The sequence below is a fragment of the Odocoileus virginianus genome, chromosome 30 (genome assembly GCF_023699985.2).
Source record: "Odocoileus virginianus isolate 20LAN1187 ecotype Illinois chromosome 30, Ovbor_1.2, whole genome shotgun sequence".
NCBI classification, from domain to species: domain Eukaryota; kingdom Metazoa; phylum Chordata; class Mammalia; order Artiodactyla; family Cervidae; genus Odocoileus; species Odocoileus virginianus.
In genome coordinates this window covers 34,684,227-34,705,344 of record NC_069703.1, presented here as the reverse complement: position 1 = coordinate 34,705,344, position 21,118 = coordinate 34,684,227, and the positions used below count along the sequence as shown (strand labels likewise).

Sequence of the window (21,118 nt, the reverse complement as noted above, 5' to 3'; positions counted from 1 at the left end):
AACAAAACCCACCGAATTCTGCTCTTGTGAAATTTACATGGCAGGTTGCTTGGACAATGCGTAAAGTAAGTAAGCAAATTATGTGGTCTGTTAGATGGTGACCCCTATGCTGAAATTAAAAAGCAGAGCTGGGGACTTCCCTGGCAGCCCACTGGTTGAGAGTCTTCCTGCCGATGCAGGGGGCATGGGTTTGATCCCTGGCCCAGGAAGATCCCACATGCCCATGTGCCACAACTACTGAGTCCGCAGCCCTAGAGCCAGTGCTCAGTGGTGAGAACCCACTGCAGTGAGAAGCCCGCGCGCTGCAACTAGAGAGTCGCCGCTGCTTGCTGCAACTAGAGAAAGCCCGAGTGCAGCAGCGACGACCCAGTGCAGCCGAAGAGAAATGAATAAATGATTTAAAGGGAAAAGAATAGAGAGAGAGAGAGCTGGGTAAGTGACAAGGGGAATAGGGGTTAGAATTTACAAGCAGATTAATGTGACAAAACCAATGAAAGGGGGAAATACCTTCTATACAATAAAATGGATGTGTCTATGTGCGCTCAGTCGTGTCCACCTCTTTGTGAGCCCATGAACTGTAGCCCACCAGGCTCCTCTGCCCATGGAATTTTCCAGGCAAGAATACGGAAGTGGGTTGCTGTTTCCTACTCCAGGGGATCTTCCCAACCCAGGGTTCTTACCCGAGTCTCTTGCATCTCCTGCATTGGTGGGTGGATTCTTTACCACTGTGCCACCATGGGAAGCCCTAAAAAGAATGTAGCTACATGTATTTCGTAGAATGGGGGTGGGGAGGAATTTTTCACTTCTAATCCCATCACCCTGATATCACTACGGCTAGCATTTGGTTATGGGCTTCCCTCATAGCTCAGTTGATAAAGAGTCCGCCTGCAATGTAGGAGACCCCGGTTCGATTCCTGGGTCAGGAAGATCCCCTGGAAAAGGGATAGGCTACCTACTCCAGTATTCTTGGGCTCCCCTTCTGGCTCAGCTGGTAAAGAATCCACCCGTAATGCGGGAGACCTGGGTTTGATCCCTGGGTTGGGAAGATCCCCTGGAGAAGGGAAAGGCTACCCACTCTAGTATTCTGGCCTGGAGAATTCCATGGACTATATAGTCCATGGGGTCACAGAATCAGACACGACTGAGCGGCTTTCAAAAATGGAGGCAGGCATGGTAACCCACTGCAGTCCTCTTGCTGGAGAATCCCATGGACAGAGCAGCCTGGTAGCTGCAGTCCGCGGGGTCACAGAGTCAGACGCGACTGAGTGACTTCACTCACTCAGCATTTGAATGTATTTTCTTTTCACCTTTTCCTCTCCTAGGCATGAGTTCTCTTGCCTGGCTTCAGACACAGTATGTGTCTAAGTTTGTACCCTCCTTTCTCACTTGCCATTTTAAACCCAGTTCTTGGCAGCTCTGAGGCCCACCTGCTTCTCCCTTCCTCTTAAGGTGCCCACAGGGGAGGCTGAGGCTGATCTACTCCAGCTCCTCATGAGAATTGATCATCCAAGGAGTTCCAATCCATCGGTTCCAGCTAGCCAAGGCCTGCCTGACAGCAAGGAGGAAGGGCCTGCTGAGAATTAGCTATTAGTAACACATGACAACACATGGACCACATCTGACACATATTTGGTGCTTGGCAGATCTTGGTGTCCTTCCCTCCTATTACCTCATTGGATGGTGGATAGGTGAGGGGACCAGCCAGCACCTCCTGGGGCTCCCCTCCCAGGCAGCTGGGGTCCAGGTGGATTTAGTCATTCCCAGCCCAGCAGGCCTGGCTCCGGGATACTACCTCCCCAGACTCTGATCTCTCTAGGCCAGCACTGATGCTCGTCGACCAAAGTATCTCACCTCCGGTTTCTCTTCCTTTCAGGAGAGACTCTGTGGACTCCAAGTCTTCAGCCACCTCCTCTCCAAAAAGACCATCGATGGACAGGTAAGGGAAGCCATGGGCCTCTTCATCCCAGAAGTCCTGCTCGGCATGTGCATATGTCTCTGTTTTACTGGCAGAATCCCGAGGCAGGGGAAAGGAGGAAGCTTCGTATGTTGCATTGATTCCAATTTCTAGGACTCACGCAGCAAGGCTGGCGGGGGTGGTGAATCAGAGGCCTCTGAATCAGGCCTCAGAATCAGGCCTCTGAATCAGAGGTATGGTTCCTTCGCTGGGGTGCCTGACCAATTGCTGTTATCCTATTGCTGTCTGGGGAACATTTTCAAAGTCAAGTTGAATCCAATGAAACAGGTCTTGAGAGCCTGTGCCTGGATTGGAATCTCTGGGTTTGGGGCAGAACTGGTATTGACCCTAAATTATCAAGTCACTCATTCATCAAATATTTATTGAGGGCCTACTGTGTGCCAAGAAGTATTCTAGGTGTCAAGGATATAACAGTGAACAAAAGAGACAAAATCCTCACAGGCATGAGGCCTTTATTCTAATGGGTGAAAGTGAAAGTCACTCAGTCGTGTCCAACTCTTTGTGACTCCATGGACTATACAGTCCGTGGAATTCTCCAGGCCAGAATACTGGAGTAGGTAGCCTATCCCTTCTCCAGCGGATCGTCCTGACCCAGTAATCGAACCAGGGTCTCCTGCATTGCAGGTGGACTCTTTACCGACTGAGCTATCAGGGAAGCCACGTATTCTAATGGGGGAAACTGGTAATACATATGATAAGTAAATATTGTAGTTGTTTAATCACTTAGGAGTGTCCGACTCTTTGCGACCCCATGGACTGTAGCCCACCAGGCTCCTCTGTCCATGGAATTCTCCAGGCAAGAATACTGGAGTAGGTTGCCATGCCCTTCTTCAGGGGATCTTCCCAACCCAGGGATCAAACCCACATCTCTTACATCTGCCTGCATTGGCAGGCAGGTTCTTTACCACTGAGCCACCAGGAAAGCCCAAGTAAATTATATGATGGTTCAAAAGGTGATAAATACTGTGGGAAGCAATAGGGCAGAGTCGGGGGGGATGGCAGTTGGAATGGGTGGTCACTGCAGTGGTCACGAGAGCGCTCATTGAAGAGTTGACCTGTGAGCAAAAACATGAAAGAAACAAGGAGTAAGCTGGGCAGACACTGGGGTCATTCCAAACAGAAGGCCTGCAAGTGGGAGTGTGTTTGGCAGGGCTGGGGAGCAGTGAGGTGGCCAGTGGGTCTGGAGTGAAGAAGTGAAGGTGGGAGTTGGGAGACAGAGTGAAACAGGAACCCCTGGAGGGTACTGAGCCTGGGCTTTCTAGGAGTGAATTTATTCACAATCCATCTTGCTGCTGTGCTAGGTTGTTGGGGCCACAGACAGAAGCAGAGAGACCAGCCAGGAGGCTCTTTCGATAATTCAGGGAAACTGTGATTGTGGCTTGGATCTGAGTGACAGCACAGAGGTGGGGAGAAGTGGGAGACCCCGGGTATATATTTTAGGGGGGCCACACCCTTCGTCATGTGGGATCTTAGTTCCCCAACCAGGGATCAAACCCACACCCCCTGCAGTGGAAGCTGGAGTCTTAACCACTGGACCACCAGGGAAGTCCTGGCCCTGGATATATTTTCAAAGGAGAGCTGTCAGGATTTCCTAACAGATTGGATGTGGAGTACAAGAGAAGAATAAGTGTCAGGATGCCTCCAAGACTTTTCACGTGAGTGTCTGTGAGGATGGAGATGCTATGAACTGGTATGGGGAAGACTCTGTGTCAGTCAGGCTAGAGGTGGGAGATCAAGGGTTCAGGTTTGGATATGTTGGATTTAGGGGTGTACAAACCATCAGGTGAAGAAATTGAATATGTAGTAGGTTATACCAGGCTGGAATTCAGGAAGAAAGCCTGGGCTGGAAATACAAATGTCAATCATTACTGTGTAGCTCACACTTGAAGCCGCTAACCTGGATGAAATCACCAAGGAGAGACTGCGGATAGAGGAGTGTGAGCTGTGGCCCGGGAGGGAGGTCAGAGGTCAGAGCAGAAGAATCAGCGCAAAGAGGGAGCAGGCCAGGCCAGGAAGTGGGTTAGAGGTGGATCAAGGCAGGTGATTAGGACCCATGAGCCGTACTGGGCGCTCGGGTGACTGGAAGGAGTGGTAAACGTGTTGACTTCTAGGGGAGCATCTTTGGAAGCTGCCCAGTTATTTTGGGCATTTTTGTTGTTGTTCAGTTGCTCAGTTGTGTCCAGCTCTTTGCGACCCCATGGACGGCAGCACGCCAGGCCTCCCTGTCCATCACCATCTCCCAGAGTTTGCTCAAACTCATGTCCATTGAGTCAGTGATACCATCCAACCATCTCATCTTCTGTCATCCCCTTTTCCTCCTGCCCTCAATCTTTTAGGCCTAATGTACCAGTAAGACTAGGTCAGATTTGGAGAAGGAAATGGCAACCCACTCCAGTGTTCTTGCCTGGAGAATCCCATGAACCGAGGAGCCTGGCAGGCCATGGGCCATGGGGTCACAGAGAGTCAGACACAACTGAAGCAACTAAGCACGCATGCACCAGTAAAACTGACATTGAAAAGAAAAAAAGGGGCTCAAAAGTTAGGTCATTTAAGGTTTTATGAAGATTAAACAGGCCTGGGATGTTGATGGGGCAGCTGTGTTGAACATCCCCACCGTGGCAGCTGAGTGCCAGCTCTAGTCAATGAGTGGAGGCTCTCTGCTTGGAGCATGAATCTGAGGCTGCATCCTACCAGGGGAGAAGAGAGTTCGGTGGTCAGTTGGCATTGTCTGCCACAGGTGACGCCTCGGAATTGAGGATCCAGCATAGTTCTTGGTTCTAAACTAATCAGTCCTGAATATTCATTGGAAGGACTGATGTTGAAGCTGAAGCTCCAATACTTCGGCCATCTGATGCGAAGAACTGACTCATTGGGAAAGACCCTGATGCTGGGAAAGATTGAAGGCGGGAGGAGAAGGGGATGACAGGAGGAGATGATTGGATGGCATCACCAACACGATGGACATGAGTTTGAGCAAACTCTGGGAGTTGATGGGAATTCCCTGTGGCCTCTCTTATTCTTCTAAGGACATTAATCCCATCATGGAACTTCACCCTCTTGACCTCATCTAAACCTAATAATCTCTCAAAGGCCCCACCTCCAAATACTGTCACACTGGGAGTTAGGGCTTTAGCATATGGATTTTTGCCCGAGGGACACAGTCTGTACTGCAATGTAATAATGGGAGGGCGGGGAGGGGCACTGCTGGCATTTATCTAGTAGGCAGCAGCCAGAGATGCTAGATGTCCCAGAATGTGAAGGACAGCCCTGTGTCAAGAAAGATTGTCTTATCCAAAAATGAAACGCTGGCCTGTAACCCATTTCTGGGTTTGATGCTATAATAAGCACATTCGACATTTGTTTCAGGGTTTATACCTTCAGGCTCCTCTGCTTACTGTGCCCTGTGGCCTGGAAGTCTGTTGGCTCCCTTCCATAATGCCTTCTTTCTCTGAGAGTTGGTCAGGCAGAGTACGTTTGTCCTTCCAACAGCTGTGCCAATTCCTGCTGGTTCAGTATTGGGGGTGGGCACCCCCAGAGGGAGAGAAGCAGGTCTTGTAAACTCACTTTATCCACCACTCAGACTGTTTCCTGCACTCTTTACCTCTATTTCATCTTTGTCTTCCATTCATTCAGTTATTCGTTCATTCATGCATTCATTCATTAAGCAAGCACATGTGGTTTTGCTTGTTAAATATTTTATTTTTAGCTGCACTGGCTCTTAGTTGTGGCTTTCAGGGTCTTTGATCTTTGTTGCAGCATGCAGGAGCTTTAGTTTCAGCATGTGGGATCTAGCTCCCTGACCTGGGATCGAACCTGGGACCCCCTGCATGGGAGGTGAGCCGTCTCAGCCACTGGAACACCAGGGAAGTTTCCCAGCTAGCACATTTGTCAAGCACCTCCTTACAAACTCAACATCTTCCAGGGGTCGAGAGCATGTGGAAACACTGGGTGACTAGTGGAGAATACCTGCCCATCTGAAGGGGGCACCCACTACCCAGCCCCAGCTGGTGGTTGCTTTATGGATATGAGACCCAGCATACCATCCCTTCCAATTTTTTTTTCATTTATTTTTATTAGTTGGAGGCTAATTACTTTACAATATTGTAGTGGTTTTTGTCATACATTGACATGAATTAGCCATGGATTTACATGTATTCCCCATCCCAATCCCTCCTCCCACCTCCCTCTCTACCCGATCCCTCTGGGTCTTCCCAGGGCACCAGGCCCGAGCACTTGTCTCATGCATCCAGCCTGGGCTGGTGATCTGTTTCACCCTAGATAATATACATGTTTCGATGCTGCCTTCCAATTTTTTAAGGAAAGCTGGCCAACTAGATTTTCCTAAGAAATGCCCAGTTTTATGTACTAGCAACATATTCCTATTTTCCTAAGACACAGCAGCTCAAACAAAACTCATGTGTAGCCCATCAGTTTGTGACTGCCAAAGCTAGGCAAAGAGACAACAAAATGCTTGTTTCTTTGAAGTTCTTATTGCATAATGGGAACACAGTGTCTCAACATGATGGAGAAGTTCAAGGAGACTTCAGGGAAGAGAGAATATTTGTGCTGCGAACTGAAAGATGGGTTGCCTGGTGGACCAGCCAGTGGAGGGCATCCCAGGCAGAGGGAATGGCACGTGCAGAGGGGTGGCGGTATGAGTGAGCATGGTGCTTGAGGAACTGTAGCAGGAGTATCAGGAGACAGACCGCGAAGGGCACCCCTGTGACAGGCAGAAGGTTGGGCTTTGCCCGCTGCCCTTCGGTCCGAGCAGTTTCGGCTCGCTTGGTGGTGCAAGTAACCGAAATGCCCTCGAGGTGGCGCACAGGAGCAGCAAGACCGGCCTCCAGGTGACTCTGCTCAGACCTGGTTAGTGAGGATTTTTTCAGAGCTTGGTGATGTCAGACCACAGGCTGGTGCTGGCCCTGGTACATCCGGGGAGCAGAAGGAAGCTGTTGACAACTCCAACACCCCCACCCCCGCCGTGATGCCCTCTCTGCAGCTTGGCACAGTTCCCACTCACGTGCACTGAAAACAAAATGAGCCCGGCTGCCTGATTTGCCACCCAGACACGAATCCCAGCCAGCCAGCCAGCTCCTCTCCAAGAGGAGGAACCAAGGCTGGGAGTGCCCTGCCAGGGAGGTGAGGGGGGAAATGCAGCAGGCAGCCTAGCCTGGCCCAGGAAAGGGGATTCTGGGAAGCTCTCCGCTTTTTAGAGGAACAGTGAGATGTGTTGAAAGGAATTTGGAAGGCAGACAGACCTAGATGTGTGGTCTTTCTCTGCCATTTGCAAATTGGATTACCTTGAGTATGTAAATTCAATTTTCTGAGCCTCAGTTTCTTGAACTGTAAGTTGGGGATAACTATGACCCCCACAAGGTCACTGTGAGACTCAATGAGATGATGAAATGCTTAGCACCATTCCTAAACCAAATGGGTGCTCAGAGGATGCACAATGCTTAGTAAGAGTACCCACACTTAATGTGGCCATCTGTGTAAATTATTATGGTGCTGGAATTCTCTTAGATGCTTTAATCTTCTAAGCAACTCTATAAGGTAAGCACTGTTGTTCTATTTACATATGAGTAAACTGAGGCACCTAGAAGTTAAGGAACTCATCCTAGGTCAAATAGCTACAAAGTGGTGGTGTCAGAGGTTGAATCTGCAAGTCTGGCCCTGGAACCTGTTGTTGTTCAGTCTCTAAGTCATGTCTGACTCTGCAAGAACATGGACGGCAGCATGCCAGGCTCCCCTGTCCTTCACTGTCTCCTGGAGTCATGTCTGTTGAGTCTATCTAACCATATCATCCAGTAGAGGTGATGCTATCTGACTGTTTCATCCTCTGTTGCCCCCTTCTCCTCTAGAGCCTGGGCTCTTCATAAATATACTACCCCCAAAATGACAGCTTTTATTAATGTTATTATTATGCCTCCTTCCAAGCAGTGTGCTGCTGACTCCTCCCTCCCTGATTCTCCACTTGTGAGTCCTAGATGCTGAGGATGTGGTGATGGGCACACAGGCCAGTGAGGGGCAACACCAGGAAGAATCTGGGCTCCATCCCAGCTGTAGGAGATGGGTTGGTCCAGGCTGTGGGAATTGACAGATGCTGGCTCAGAGGGCCCTCTCTTAATCCCAGAGAAGTGGGGCAGCTGGTTTTCTAAAGAGGATCTGTCTCCTGCCCAAGTTAGCACTGTCTAGACCCCTGGATGTGCTTTTCATTTCTGTGACCCACTCCCTCAGTTCATCATCTGTTCATTCATTTGACAAAGATTCATCAGGTGTCTACCTAGGGCCGTGTCACAGGTGCTGGAAGACAGTGGTGAACCCGCAGATGGGGTCCTGGTACTCTGGAACCTGTAATCTGGAGATGGAGGCAGACAGTGTTTATAAACACGCAAACAAGCTAATTACAGATTGGATAAGTGCTGTGAATGAAAGAAATTGGGTCATGTGCTGGAGAGTTCCAGAGCAGGAGAGTTGGCTTGGCTGGGATGGTCCAGGAGGGCCTCCCCGAGGATGTGACATTGGAGCTGAGACCTGCAGGGCAGGAAAGGACCCATCATGAGAAAATCTGCAGGAGGAAGGGCCTTCCAGGAGGAGGGGGACCAGCCCTGTGATGGGAGAGATGGGAGAGAAAGCAGCAGTGCAGGGTGGGGGGGCTTCAGTGGCCTGTGAGGGGGTGAGGGGTGAGACTAAGTCAGGAGGGGAGGCCCCGGCTAGATGCTGGGGGGAGGACAGGAGGCCATGGTGAGGGGTTTGACTTTATGCTGGAAATGGTTAGAAGCTGTTAGAGAATCAGAAGCAGGGGAGTGATGGCATCAGCTGTGGGTTTTTGTAGATTGTCGGGGGCGGTGTGCAGGGAGACCAGCTTGGGGGCTACTGTGGTTGTTCAGATGAGAGCCCCGTGGCCAGGGCTGGGTGCAGGAAGATTGGTTTTGGTTTGCAGGCAGCCCCTTAGACGCGCGAGTTTACCCCCTTCCCAGCCTTCCCTCACCCACACCTTACTCCTCCTGGAATCTGACTCCCGGACAGATCCAGCTGGACCTCAGCTCCTCTGGCCCTGTGCCCTGCTGCCAGACCACCAGTTGTGAGGCAGAGCTGGGCAAAATCCAGGGTGAATTAATCTAGAATGGTGAAGTTCAAACTGAATTTTTAAAAAATAATAAAACTAGGGAATCCGCTTGGACAAAATTTGGGGGAATTCAAAATGTACACCTTGGGAGTTAGCTGGCCATCCGGTGGTTAGTTCTCAGGACTTCCAATGCCATGAGTCTGAGTTCAATTCCTGCTTGGGGAACTAAGATCCTGCAAACTCTGCAGCGAGGCAAAAGATAAATAAATAATAAAATAAACCTTAAGAGGGCAGAGCCTTCCCTCCTCAGACCACCCCACTCTGTGGCAGCACTGAGCCACCTTTAGAAACCTCACAGCTCCAGAGAACACAAAACTCCCAGTGGCCCAAGGGTATCTATGGCGACAAGAGTCCCCTGTATCAAGGTCAGTCCAAAACAGCAGGAGTTGGGGCACAAGGAGGTGGGTGGCAGAATTCACACTGAACAATGGGATTATCTTGTAACCCCAGGTTTTAAATTTTTATTTGTTTATTTTTGGGTGTGCTGGGTCTTCATTGATGCGTGCGAGTTTTCTCTAGTTACGGAGAGCTAGTTATGGTGCATGGGCTTCTTACTGCAGTGGCTTCCCTCGTTGCCCAGCACAGGCTCTGGGGCTTCAGTAGTTGTAGCACATGAGCTTAGTTGTCCCTCGGCATGTGGAATCTTCCTGGAGCAGGGATCGAATCTGTGTCTTCTGTCTTAGCAGACTGATTCTTAACCACTGGACCACCAGGGAAGTCCCACCCCAGGTTTTTTAACACTGGAAAGCTTGGACTACTCAGCCAGCCTCACTCCCAGACACAATTTTCTTGGGCTTGACCTTTGAGAAGTCCAGCACCATTTTCCTGAAGGAAAGAAGTACATCCGTATCTCCAGAGCTGCCTAGGACAGCTGCCCAGGTTGTGCACTGTACAACTCAAGAGGTACCCAGGTGATAATGAGGATGGTGCCTCTTGGAGTTTTGGGAAACACAGCAGTCCTTTGGGCCCCTCCACAAGGGGTCAATGTGGTGGAGTGGAAGAAGTGACTCTCACTTCCTCAACTCTGATGAGTCAGTTTTTCCTTGGAAGCATGAGGGCTGACTGGCAGATCCTGATGGGTTACTGAAAGAGGAGAATGGGAAGAGCCAAGAGAAGGAGGCAGAGAGGTCTTGACTGGCCCTGACCCCAAGAGTAGTGTGGAAACAGCTCTGAAAGGGAGAGCTGTACAGTTATCTCTCCATCCTCTGATATGTAAAATGGGGCCAGTTACTTATGACTCTCAGGGTTATAGAGTGGAATAAATACCAAACAGGCAGTAAATGATGGCTTTTGTTATTAGCATCTTTAACACGCCCCAGAGTCTGGCCAGAAATCCTTTCTCACCAGCTCCCTCGCCCTCACCCTTCAAGTGCCCCCAAGCCCTTCAGAGCTGCCCATACAAACCATGGACTTCCATGCATCCACAAATTTCTGCCGAGGATTCGTTTTCCCATCCACTCCTCTGGTGGCCAACTCCCAACCCCCATCCCTTGCTGAATTTCTTGGGCCAGATTACACTGTAGAATGACGTGTTTGACCTTTCTTATGCCACTCAGGAAGGCCTGACATGCTAATGCCAGTTGGCCTGGGGCCACCACCAGGAAGCTAGGTGATGCTCTCATTTCATCGCCCAGCACCGGGTCACAGGAACCGAAAGGGACCAATAAGCAGTTGGAGTCTGAGCCTCGGCCTGGTCTTTTTGGTTACATATATCAGCACTTCATTTTTTTTTATATAGTGGTAAAGTAGTATATATGGAGAAGGGAAAGGCTACCCACTCCAGTATCCTGGCCTGGAGAATTCCATTTACTGTATAGTCCATGGGCTAGCAAAGAGTCAGACACAACTGAGCAACTTTCACTTCAAAGTAGTATATATAACAAAATTTATCATTTCAAACCCACCGCCCTTTTTTTTGGCCCATCGCGAAGTCCAATGGGATTTCAGTTCCCAGACCAGGGATTGAATCCACACCCTCAGCAGTGAAAGTGCAAAGTCCTTCAAGTCCGGGCCACCAGAGAGTTCCCCACTTTAACCTTTTTTTTCCCTGCAGCGTGAGAGAGGAAAAAAAAAAAATTTCATCATTTCAAATGAACTAAGATTTGACAAATGGGACTTCTCTGGCGGTCTAGTAGTTAAGACTTTGCCTTCCAAATGCAGGGCATGCAGGTTCTATCCCTAGTTGGGGAACTAGGATCCCACATGCCTTGTGGCCCAAAAGCCAAAACATAAAACAGAGGCAGTGTTGTAACAAATTCAATAAAGACTTTTTAAAAAATGGTCCACATCAAAAAAAGATTTGCCAAATATGAGGTTGGCCAAAAAGTTCGTTCGGATTTCTCAGTTATGTCTTGTAGAAAAGCCTAATGAACTTATTGGCCAACCCAGTATTTAAAACAGGTTAGTTACCATCGCTTATTTCAGGGTTTCTGGCTACTCTTATTCATTGAACTTACTATACAGATTTTTTTTTATTGTGGTAAAATATACATAACATAAAATTTACTCATTGTAATCATTACAGCTCACTAGTATTAAGTATGCTGACATTGTTCTATATCCATCACCACCATCCATCTCCAGAACTTTTTCATCATTCGAAACTAACTAAAACTCTGTTCTCGTTAAATAATAACTTTCCATTCTCCCTTCCCCCCAGCGCCATTCTGCATTCTGTCTCTATGACTTTGCCTACCCTAGGGACTTTGTATGACTTCATATGAGTGGAAGCTTACAGTATTTGTCCTTTCGTATTTGGCTTATTTCACTTATCATAATGTCTTCAGAGTTGTAGCATGTTTCAGAATTCCATTCCTTTAATAGCTGAATAATATTCCATTGTGTTTATAACACAGTTTGTTTATAGATTCATCTATTGATGGACAGACACTCAGGTTGTATGTGCGTGCTCAGTCACTTAGTCTTGTCCGACTCTTTGTGACCCCATGGACTGTAGCCTGCCAGGCTTTTCTGTCCATGGGATTCTCCAGGCAAGAATATTGGAGTGGGTTGCCATTTCCTTCTACAAGGGATCTTCCTGACCCAGGGATTGAACCTGCGTCTTCTGTGTCTCCTGCATTGGCAGGTGGATTTCCCACCGTGCCACCTGGGAAGCCCTGGACACTCAGGCTGCCTCCACTTTTGCTGGAAAACAGGAAGACGGGAAGCTCCCTGTCTGAGCCATCAGCAGAGTGACCACTCATGATTAGCAAATATTACAAACCAAACAAAAGGTGTCTCTCATGACAAAAGTAGATATGTTCTTTATAGCAGACTTAGAAAATATGTATGTGAAAGAGGAAAATGAAAATCTCCTATAATCCCATCTAAGAGAGATACTTGCTATTAACATGGTGTTAGAACTTCCCTGGAAGTCTAGTGGTTAAGACTCTGAGCTTCCACTGCAGGTGGTTGGGGAACTGAGATCCTGCATGCCATGCAGTGCAGCCAAAAAAGAAGTTTTTGAAATGGTGTTATTGTCTGAATGTCTGTGATTCCCCAGAATTCATATGTTAAAATCCCAACCTCCCACCGTGACTGTATTTAGACATAGGCCTGTAGGGAGGTAATTAAGGTTAAATAAGGTCATAAGGATGGAGCCCTGCTCCAGTAGGATTAGTGTCCTTATAAAAGACACATCAGAACTCGCTTGCTCTTTCTCCACCATGTGAGGGCTTAGCAAGAAGGTGGCTACATAAAGCCCGGAAGAGAGCTCTGGCCAGAAACCAGATTAAAGGACACCTTGATCTTGGATTTCCCAGTCTCCAGAATTGTGAGAAATGAATTGCTGCTAAGTCTTGTAGTCTATAGTATTTTGTTACGGCAGCCTGAACTGACTAGGAAACACGGTTATCCTTCCAGTGCATATGTATTTGTGACCTTTTAAGCCAAAACCAAAACAGGATGATTCTTATGCGGTATATCATAGGAGTTAAGAGCACAGGCATTGGAATCAGATCGATCTGGGTTCAGATCTTAGCGATGTAACTTTAGGCAGATCTCAGTGGTGTAACTCTTGCTTCTTCATCTGCAAATGGTGGTGATTACAGTATCTACCTCCAAGGACTGCTTTGAGGACCAAATCAGAAAATGCTCCTAAAGGGCCTTGCACAGTTCCTGGCACATGGTGAAAGCCAATTAAGTGGTGGTAAATTCATTTTTCACTGGACTATAGCTCCTTTTGGAGAAAGAAATGGCAACCCACTGCAGTATTCTTGCCTGGAGAATCCCAGGGACGGGGGAGCCTGATGAGCTTCCATCTATGGGGTCGCACAGAGTCGGACACGACTGAAGCAGCAGCATTGCTCCTTGAGCAAGGAAACTTTTCTGACTTGTCTGCTTTATTCCTTGTTCTCAGCACAGTACCTAGAGAATAGATGCCTATTATTTATTGAATGAGTGAACAGATGGTTCTATGAGAGCAGATAAGAGAGAACAGCTAGCATAGTGGATGATAGAGTTATTGACATCAAACAATGTTCTGCAACCTCTCAGCAAAGCAGAGTGGTTGGCTAAGTGCCTGGGTACCAGAGTTCACCGACCTGGGTTTCAGTTCTGGTTCTACTGGTTTCCAGATGTGTATCTCTCTCTCTCTCTTTCTCTCTAAAACACACTTTATAAAATACAACTCTAAAGTGGGGATAAGTATAGTACCGACCTCATGGGATTGTTAGGAGGATTAAATGAGATGATCCATGTCAAGTGCTTAAAATAGTACCTTCCTCATTGAGTTTTTATGAGGATTAAAGGAGATCATCCATGAAAATACCAGACTGGTGCTCAACAAAATGCTTTTTTCTCTTGTTGTCAAAATGTCTGTTACTGGTTGTCATCCTCAGATCAAACAGCAGCAAATCAAAAGCAGAGACTCCCAGAACACCCAGCAGCCCCTCGAGCCCCACATTCGCCCCCTCCGTCTGCCTCCTGGCACCCTGCTATCTCACAGGGGACTCCGTCCGGGACAAGTGCGTGGAGATGCTCTCTGCGGCCCTGAAGGCTGACGGTGAGAGGGCCTGAGCCAGCGACTGGGGAGGGAAGGGCTTCCCAAGATCTGGGAGAGGTGGTTTTTCTCCACACCACAAAAGCGGTACAAGATGCTAGACTCCTCGGGTTTCACTGCCAAGGTCATCTTCAACTGATGCCTATGTTTCCCAAATCTCTTTTAGATGATTACAAGGACTATGGAGTCAACTGTGACAAGATGGCATCAGAAATTGAAGATCATATCCTTGAGCTGTGCCAGGGCTATGGGTGCCTCAACTGTCTAGCAGCAGGTGTCCCAAGTGCAACGGATCCGGGACAGTGAGTGGTCTAGGCTGTTTACAAGCACTACCTCATTTCATGTTGAGAGCAATCGCACAGGGAAGGTTCCCTCATTTTACAGGTGAGGTTAACTGAGGCTCAGAGCGGCTAAGTCCTTGCCAAGGCTCATCAGCTAATAGTACTGGCAGAATTGAGATTTGAACCCAGGATGTGTGACTCTAGAACCTGAGGGCTGGGACTTCCCTGAACATCCCAGTGGTTAGGACTCCACGCTTTCACTGCTAAGGGCCTGTCTTCAATCCCCTATCAGGGAACAAAGATCCTGCAAGCTGTAACCGCCAAAAAAGAAAGAACCCGAGGGCTCAGACAGGCTGCGTCTTGACAGGTCTGGATTGTGACATCATCGCGGAAGTGAGACAGAAATAGAGGACAGCATTCCTCATGTTCAGCCTTCCCTCTCTTCTTCCTCTGACAATAACACCTCCCATCTTTGACGCCCCAAGTATGTACCAGGCCCTGTGTCTTGGTCAGTTGACACTTCTTATCTCTGTAGATTGCCAAGAGAAATATCAATAACCTCAGATACGCAGACGACACCGCCCTTATGGCAGAACTGGAGTCTCTTGATGAAGGTGAAAGAGGAGAATGAAAAAGTTGGCTTAAAACTCAACATTCAAAAAATGAAGATCATGGCATCAGTACCATCACTTCATGACAAATAGAAGGGAGAAAGTGGATAGAGTGACAGACTTTATTTTCTTGGGCTCCAAAATCCCTGAGGATGGTGACTGCAGCCATGAGATTAAAAGACGCTTGCTCCTTGGAAGAAAAGCTATGACCAACCTAGGCAGCATATTAAAAAGCAGAGACATCACTGCCAACAAAGGCCCATAGAATCAAAGCTGTGGTTTTTCCAGTGGTCACATAAGGATGTGAGAGTTAGATCATAAAGGCTGAGCATCAAATAATTGATGTTTTTGAATTGTGGTACTCAAGAAGACTCTTGAGAGTCCCTTGGACTGCAAGAAGATCAAACAGGTCAATCCTAAAGGAAATCAACTCTGAATATTCATTGGAAGGACTGATACTGAAGCTAAAGCTCCAGTACTTTGGCCACCTGGTGCAAAGAGCTGACTCACTGGAAAAGACCCTGATGCTAGGAAGATTGAGGGCAGGAGGAGAGGGGATGACGGAGGATGCGATGATTGGTTGGCATCATAGACTCAGTGGACATGAGTTTGAGGAAACTCCGGGGGATAGTGAAGGAGAGCGAAGCCTGGCGAGCTGCAGTCCACGGGGTCGCCAAGAGTCAGACAAGACTTAGGGGTCGAACAGCAACCACCTCTGTTAACACTTACAACAATCTCTGTGAGGCAGGGGCTGTTGTTCCCATTTTACAGAAGAGGAAACAGGCTCAGAAACTACTGGATGTCAAAGCTGAACTGAAAACCTTAGTCTTTGGATTCCATGTCCTGAGTTCTTTCCCTCTGCCCCATGCTCCCACCATCTGAAAGCAGCCTTGTATAGACAGAGGAGATGACTGCTGTGTGGTACGGCCAGTGGAACTGAAAGATTTTTTTGTTGTCTTGCCTGGAAAGTCCCACGGGCAGAGGAGCCCGGCAGGCTACAGTCCATGGGGTCGCAGAGTCAGACACGACTGAGTGACCAACAGTTACTTACTAACACTTGTTGTTTTGTTTTAGCAATGCCTTGAGCTTGCTGGATCAATAGTTCCCCAATCAGGGATAGAACCCAGGCCCCCTGCAGTGGAAGCATGGTGTTCTAACCACTGAACCACCAGGGAAGTCCCAAGATTTCTGCCTTGAGAGAAAAAAGGCCTCCACACTGTGCCCCTCTGAGGGAATGCATAGAATTCCTTTTACTGGAGACAAAGCTTTGCATATCAAAGAAGTGTGGAGGGTGGGGACGAACTCTCCAGGGAACAGGGGTGTGAATGTCCCATTAAGGCCCTTTCCTGGCCTCCTGGGCTCTATCTAGGGGCTCAGCAGGCTAAGGAAGGCACAGGGGTCAATCTCAGAAAACAGGTTTGCCTCCCTCGATCTCTTGCCTAAGAACCACTCTAATATCCTCCAACACATCTCCTGGGAGTTTCCCTCCACTATTACTTAGTTATTAACCAGCACTTCTTGAACTAATCTAATACCTCTCCAAGTACATTTTCAAAATTTCTAATTAATTCAGGATCACAAAACACAAGGCATCAGAACTATCACGAGCTTCATCTTTGTTTTCTCCTGAACAGTTGTCCCTCCGAGAAGGTCCCTCCACCTTCAAGCCCAGTTTGGGAGACAAGGTGGGTGGTCCAGTGCACAATCTCCACTGCTGGCCTTCCATCCTCTGAGTGACCCTCTTCTGAAGGAAAGGCCATCAGAACTGCACCAACAACCTTTCAGCTCTTTGTTCGTAGGTGGTGGGAGGTCAGAGGGAGGATGAGTTTGGGGTCTTGAATGCTCCATGTCCTGAAAAAGGTAGGACCTCTTTGGAGCGACCCTGGGCCAACATGGCAGCCGTGGGACTCGCGCGCGCTCGTGTCGGGGTGGGGAGGAGGTCAGTGGAGGTGGGAGGTCAGTGAAGCCCAGGTCTGCTCTGCCTCATCCTCCTCTGCAGCCTTGATGAAAGGAGGCAGACTCAGGAAGAGGCGGATGAAAGGATCCTCAGCCCTGCTGTCCCCACTCATCAAGCACATCTCCACCTCCAAGGATCCCAAACCAGAAGATTTTTAAACAGATACTGGGGCTTTCAAGTGCATGAGAGCATATTCTTCCTTCTCACATTTTATTGTACTATACAAACAAGATGAACCGAAATAATAAATACCACCACCTTCCCTCCCACCACTTGGAGCTAGCCAGCTGTGTCCGTTTCTCCACATTCCCCACAGCTTCTTTCTCATATAGGGTTTTTCTCAGAAAAGGCTTCATCTTCCTGATTCTTCTTGCCTTCGCGGAGGCCAAGAAAATGTGGCTGTGTTCCCTGAGCTCTTCCAGAGAAGGGAGGAGGGGGTGGAGAAGGAGGAGGGAGCAGGCCCATCTGGGATGCAGCTTCTGGACAGAGAACTCCCTGTGGTCGGTGGCCAGGGGTGACTTCCTGCCGGGTGAGTGGAGAAGAGAGGGTTACCGTCAGGAAGGAGTCTGGCTTCCAGCCCTGCCTCTGCCGGGAATGCGCCCTGTGACCTTGAGCAAGGGCCTGTGCCCTTTCTGAGCCTCAGCTTCCCCATCTATTAATGAGCAAACTAACTGACCAGCAAGTCCCAAAGTGGGTTCTGCGATAGGTATTCCTAGAGAAAAAGAGGGGAAGGGGAGGCTGGTCTGTGTTCTAATTTGCTGAAAACACCAGATGAAACAAAAGCCAATGCGTTCTTTATTGTAATACTTCCTAGAGCCTTAGACACGTGTCCCCCAATCTGATGTTTTCCTCTGACAGCTGGACTTAAAGTGTCCAGGAACCCTTCCAAACTAGGGGGTCATCGTCATCACTATCACCTTAGCCCCTAAAGGTTGAGCATTTGACACGCCCCAGCCACCATGCTAGTACAGTTGTGCAGCTTAGCTCAGGGAATCCTCATGACAACCTGTATTTTATGAAGAGGGAAGCCGAGGCACAAAGAGGTCCTGGGCTCACCTGAGGTCCCACAGGAGGCCCAGACAAACCCAGACTGCCCATTCCTGGGGTCCCTGGCCCCACAGTGCTTGTGATGACCTGATCTCACCTTGAAGGCTGTTTCCTATCTCCGATATGTGGCTGATGCCACATGCCCGCGTGAGGACCCTGACTTGGGGAGTCAGAGGCCATGAAGGGGCCTGACCCCTGTACAAGTTGAGGGTACTCACTCGAGCAGGTGGGGTGAGCCAAGTCCAAGGAGAAGGAGAGGTGGCCTTGGGGCTCCCCGTCCTCCGGGCCCTCTGTGAGTGGCTGGCTGGCCCTTGACGGTGTCACATATCTACCAGGAGCTCAAGAGCACGGACATGAAGTACCGGAACCGCGTGCGCAGCCGCATCAGCAACCTCAAGGACCCCAGGAACCCCGGCCTGAGGCGGAACGTGCTCAGCGGGGCCATCTCCGCGGGACTCATTGCCAAGATGACGGCGGAGGTGAGGGCGGGCCCGGGGGGCTGGGGCCCCTCCAGTCTTGCCCGAGTCTGAGAGGCAGAGGCTTGTGACGCGGCGAGGAGCCAAGGGGCTTCGTTAGCGGGGGACCATCTCGGACGCCCCATCCCTCAGGGCCTCTGCGCCGTCAGAACAGTGAACACAGCGCCCAGGTACGCGGCACCGTGCTCATCGCTTCAGGCGCATGGGCCGGTTCTAGCTTCACACCAACCGAGGGAGAAATGTTTATCATGTCCAGTCTTACAGGTGAGGACACTGAGGTTCAGAGGATTTAAGGGATTCGCCTGTGTGCACAGCCAGAAAAGGGTGGTGCCGGGAGCTGTTTGGCCTCAGGGCATCTGCCCTTCCCTCCTTTATTCTTTTGTTGGTTTTTGTTCTGGCTGTGCCAGGTCTTCACTGCAGTGCAAAGGTGGCGCATGGGCTGTTGCTCTGTGGCACGTGGGGTCTTAGTTCCCCTGCTCCTGCATCCCCTGCATGTTGTTGTTCAGTCGCTCAGCTGTGTCTGACTCTCTGCGGCCTCATGGACTTCAGTACACCAGGCTTTTCTGTCCTTCACTGTCCGCCGGAGCTTGGTCAAACCAATGTCCATTGAGTCGGTGACACAATCCAACGATCTCATCCTCTCTTTCCCCTTCTCCTCCTGCCTTCAATATTTCCCAGCATTGGGGTCTTTTCCAGTGAGTGGGCTCTTCACATCAGGTGGCCAGAGTATTGGAGCTTCAGCTTCAGTATCAGTCCTTCCAGTGAATATTCAGGGCCGATTTCCTTTAGGATGGACTGGTTTGATCTCCTTGCAGTCCAAGGGACTCTCAAGAGTCTTCTCCAACACCACAGTTCAAAAGCATCATTTCTTCAGCGCTCAGCTTTCTTTATAGTCCAACTCTCACATCCATACATAACTACTGGAAAAACCATAGCCTTGACTAGACGGACCTTTGTCAGCAAAGTAATGTCTCTGCTTTTTAATATGCTGTCTAGGTTGGTCATAGCTTTTCTTCCAAGGAGCAAGTGTCCCCCACATAAGAAGGCAGATTCTTAACGACTGGACCACCAGGGAAGTCCCTCCTCCCTGCTTTGTGATCTGCCTCCCTCTTCTGCCTCGTTCAGTCCTGCATCCCATTCCCCAGCTCTGGGCCCAAGCCTGAACTGGAGTCCCTGCCTCTATGGAGAGTAACAGACATGTATACAAATATGTTTCATACAGAGGTGGTGCCTGCCGTGATAGAGCCACTGTGGGAACTTAACAGGAAGGAAGGATTGACCCAGTGTGAAGGGGACAGTAAGGGAAGGAAAAGGGAACAAGCCTGTTTGAGGGAGTATATGCAGTGGTTAGAAGCTCGGGGGTTACACCAAACCGCCCTGATTTGACTTCTGCCTCTGCCATGAGCTGTGTGATCTTAGATCAGCCACTTAAGCTCTCTATGCTTCAGTTTTCTCATCTGTAAATTGGGAATAACAGCTATCTCATGAAGGACAGAATGAATTAACACATGTAAAGTGTTTAAAAGGTTAAGACAAATAAAGCCCTCCCCAGAATAAGTATGGACATGAGTTTGAGCAAGCTCCGGGAGTTGGTGATGGACAGGGAAGCCTGACTTGTTGCAGTCCATGGGGTCGCAAAGAGTCGGACACGACTGAGCAGCTGAACTGAACTGAACTTAGGCCCATTCACCAGCCAGCTCATGTAACCCTCATCACAGTGAAATGTTATCCCCACTTTATGGCTGAGAAAACTGAGGCCACACTCAACTCATAAGTGATGATGAGGATTTGATCCCAGATCTGTTTATTTCAGAGTCTGTCTTGGAAAGACCTTTGCACACCCTCAGATATGAGTAGCTCTTTGCTGCCAGCACTCAGGGGATTCCCTGAAAGCACACAGGGATGGCACAGCTAAAGTGCCACTAAATCCAAGAGGCCCAGAGAAGGGGCAGAGACATGTCTTGGAGTCTGGATGTGCCTCTGTGTGTTTGTGGTGTGTGAGATGTAGTGCACATGTGTGGTGTGGGTGTGTGGTATGTGTGAGGTAGCATATGTATGTGTGGTATGTGTAGTTAATGTATAGTGTACGTAGGTATGTGGTGTGTGTGTTATATAATGTGTGCTGTGCTTGCTCAGTCGCTTCAGTCGTGTCTGACTCTTTGCAACCCCATGGAAAGTAGCCCGCCAGGCTCCTCTGTCCGTGGAATTCTCCAGACACGAAAATTGGAGTGCATTGCCATACCTTCCTGCAGGGGATCTTCCTGACCCAGGGATCCAACCTGAGTCTCCTGCATTGCAGGCAGATTCTTTACCAGCTGAGCTGCAGGGAAGCCCCCCACCCACCTAGCACCACCTGGGAAGCCCCATGTAATATGTATGCAAACATTTTTCTGAGAATTGGGTTCACTGCTTTCCTCAAATACCCAAAACAACAAAAAGTCCTGAAAGTGAAAGTCGCTCAGCTGGGTCCAACTCTTTGCAACCCCATGGACTATACAAGTCCATGGAATTCTCCAGGCCAGAATACTGGAATGGGTAGCCTTTCCCTTCTCCAGGGTATCTTCCCAAACTAGCTATTGAACCCAGGTCTCCTGCATTACAGGCGGATACTTTACCAGCTGAGCCACAAGGGAAGCCCCCCAC

General features: G+C 49.1%; 1 protein-coding gene across 4 annotated transcripts in view; it reads left to right on the top strand.

Moving 5' to 3' along the window:
- Positions 1–21,118, top strand: part of TCEA3 (transcription elongation factor A3) — a 43,350-nt gene that overhangs the window by 13,355 nt on the left and 8,877 nt on the right. Inside the window, exons 5-9 of one of the 4 annotated variants that reach the window (XM_070458906.1) lie at positions 1,874–1,936; positions 13,943–14,106; positions 14,270–14,405; positions 16,630–16,680; positions 16,995–17,221. In XM_070458906.1, the coding sequence (XP_070315007.1) occupies positions 1,874–1,936; positions 13,943–14,106; positions 14,270–14,405; positions 16,630–16,680; positions 16,995–17,187 (607 nt within the window). In that variant the 3' untranslated portion in view covers positions 17,188–17,221. Of the gene's footprint in view, positions 1–1,873; positions 1,937–13,942; positions 14,107–14,269; positions 14,406–16,568; positions 17,222–18,328; positions 18,479–21,118 lie in introns of those variants that run through there. The other 3 variants (XM_070458908.1, XM_070458905.1, XM_070458907.1) reach the window with 3 other exon arrangements.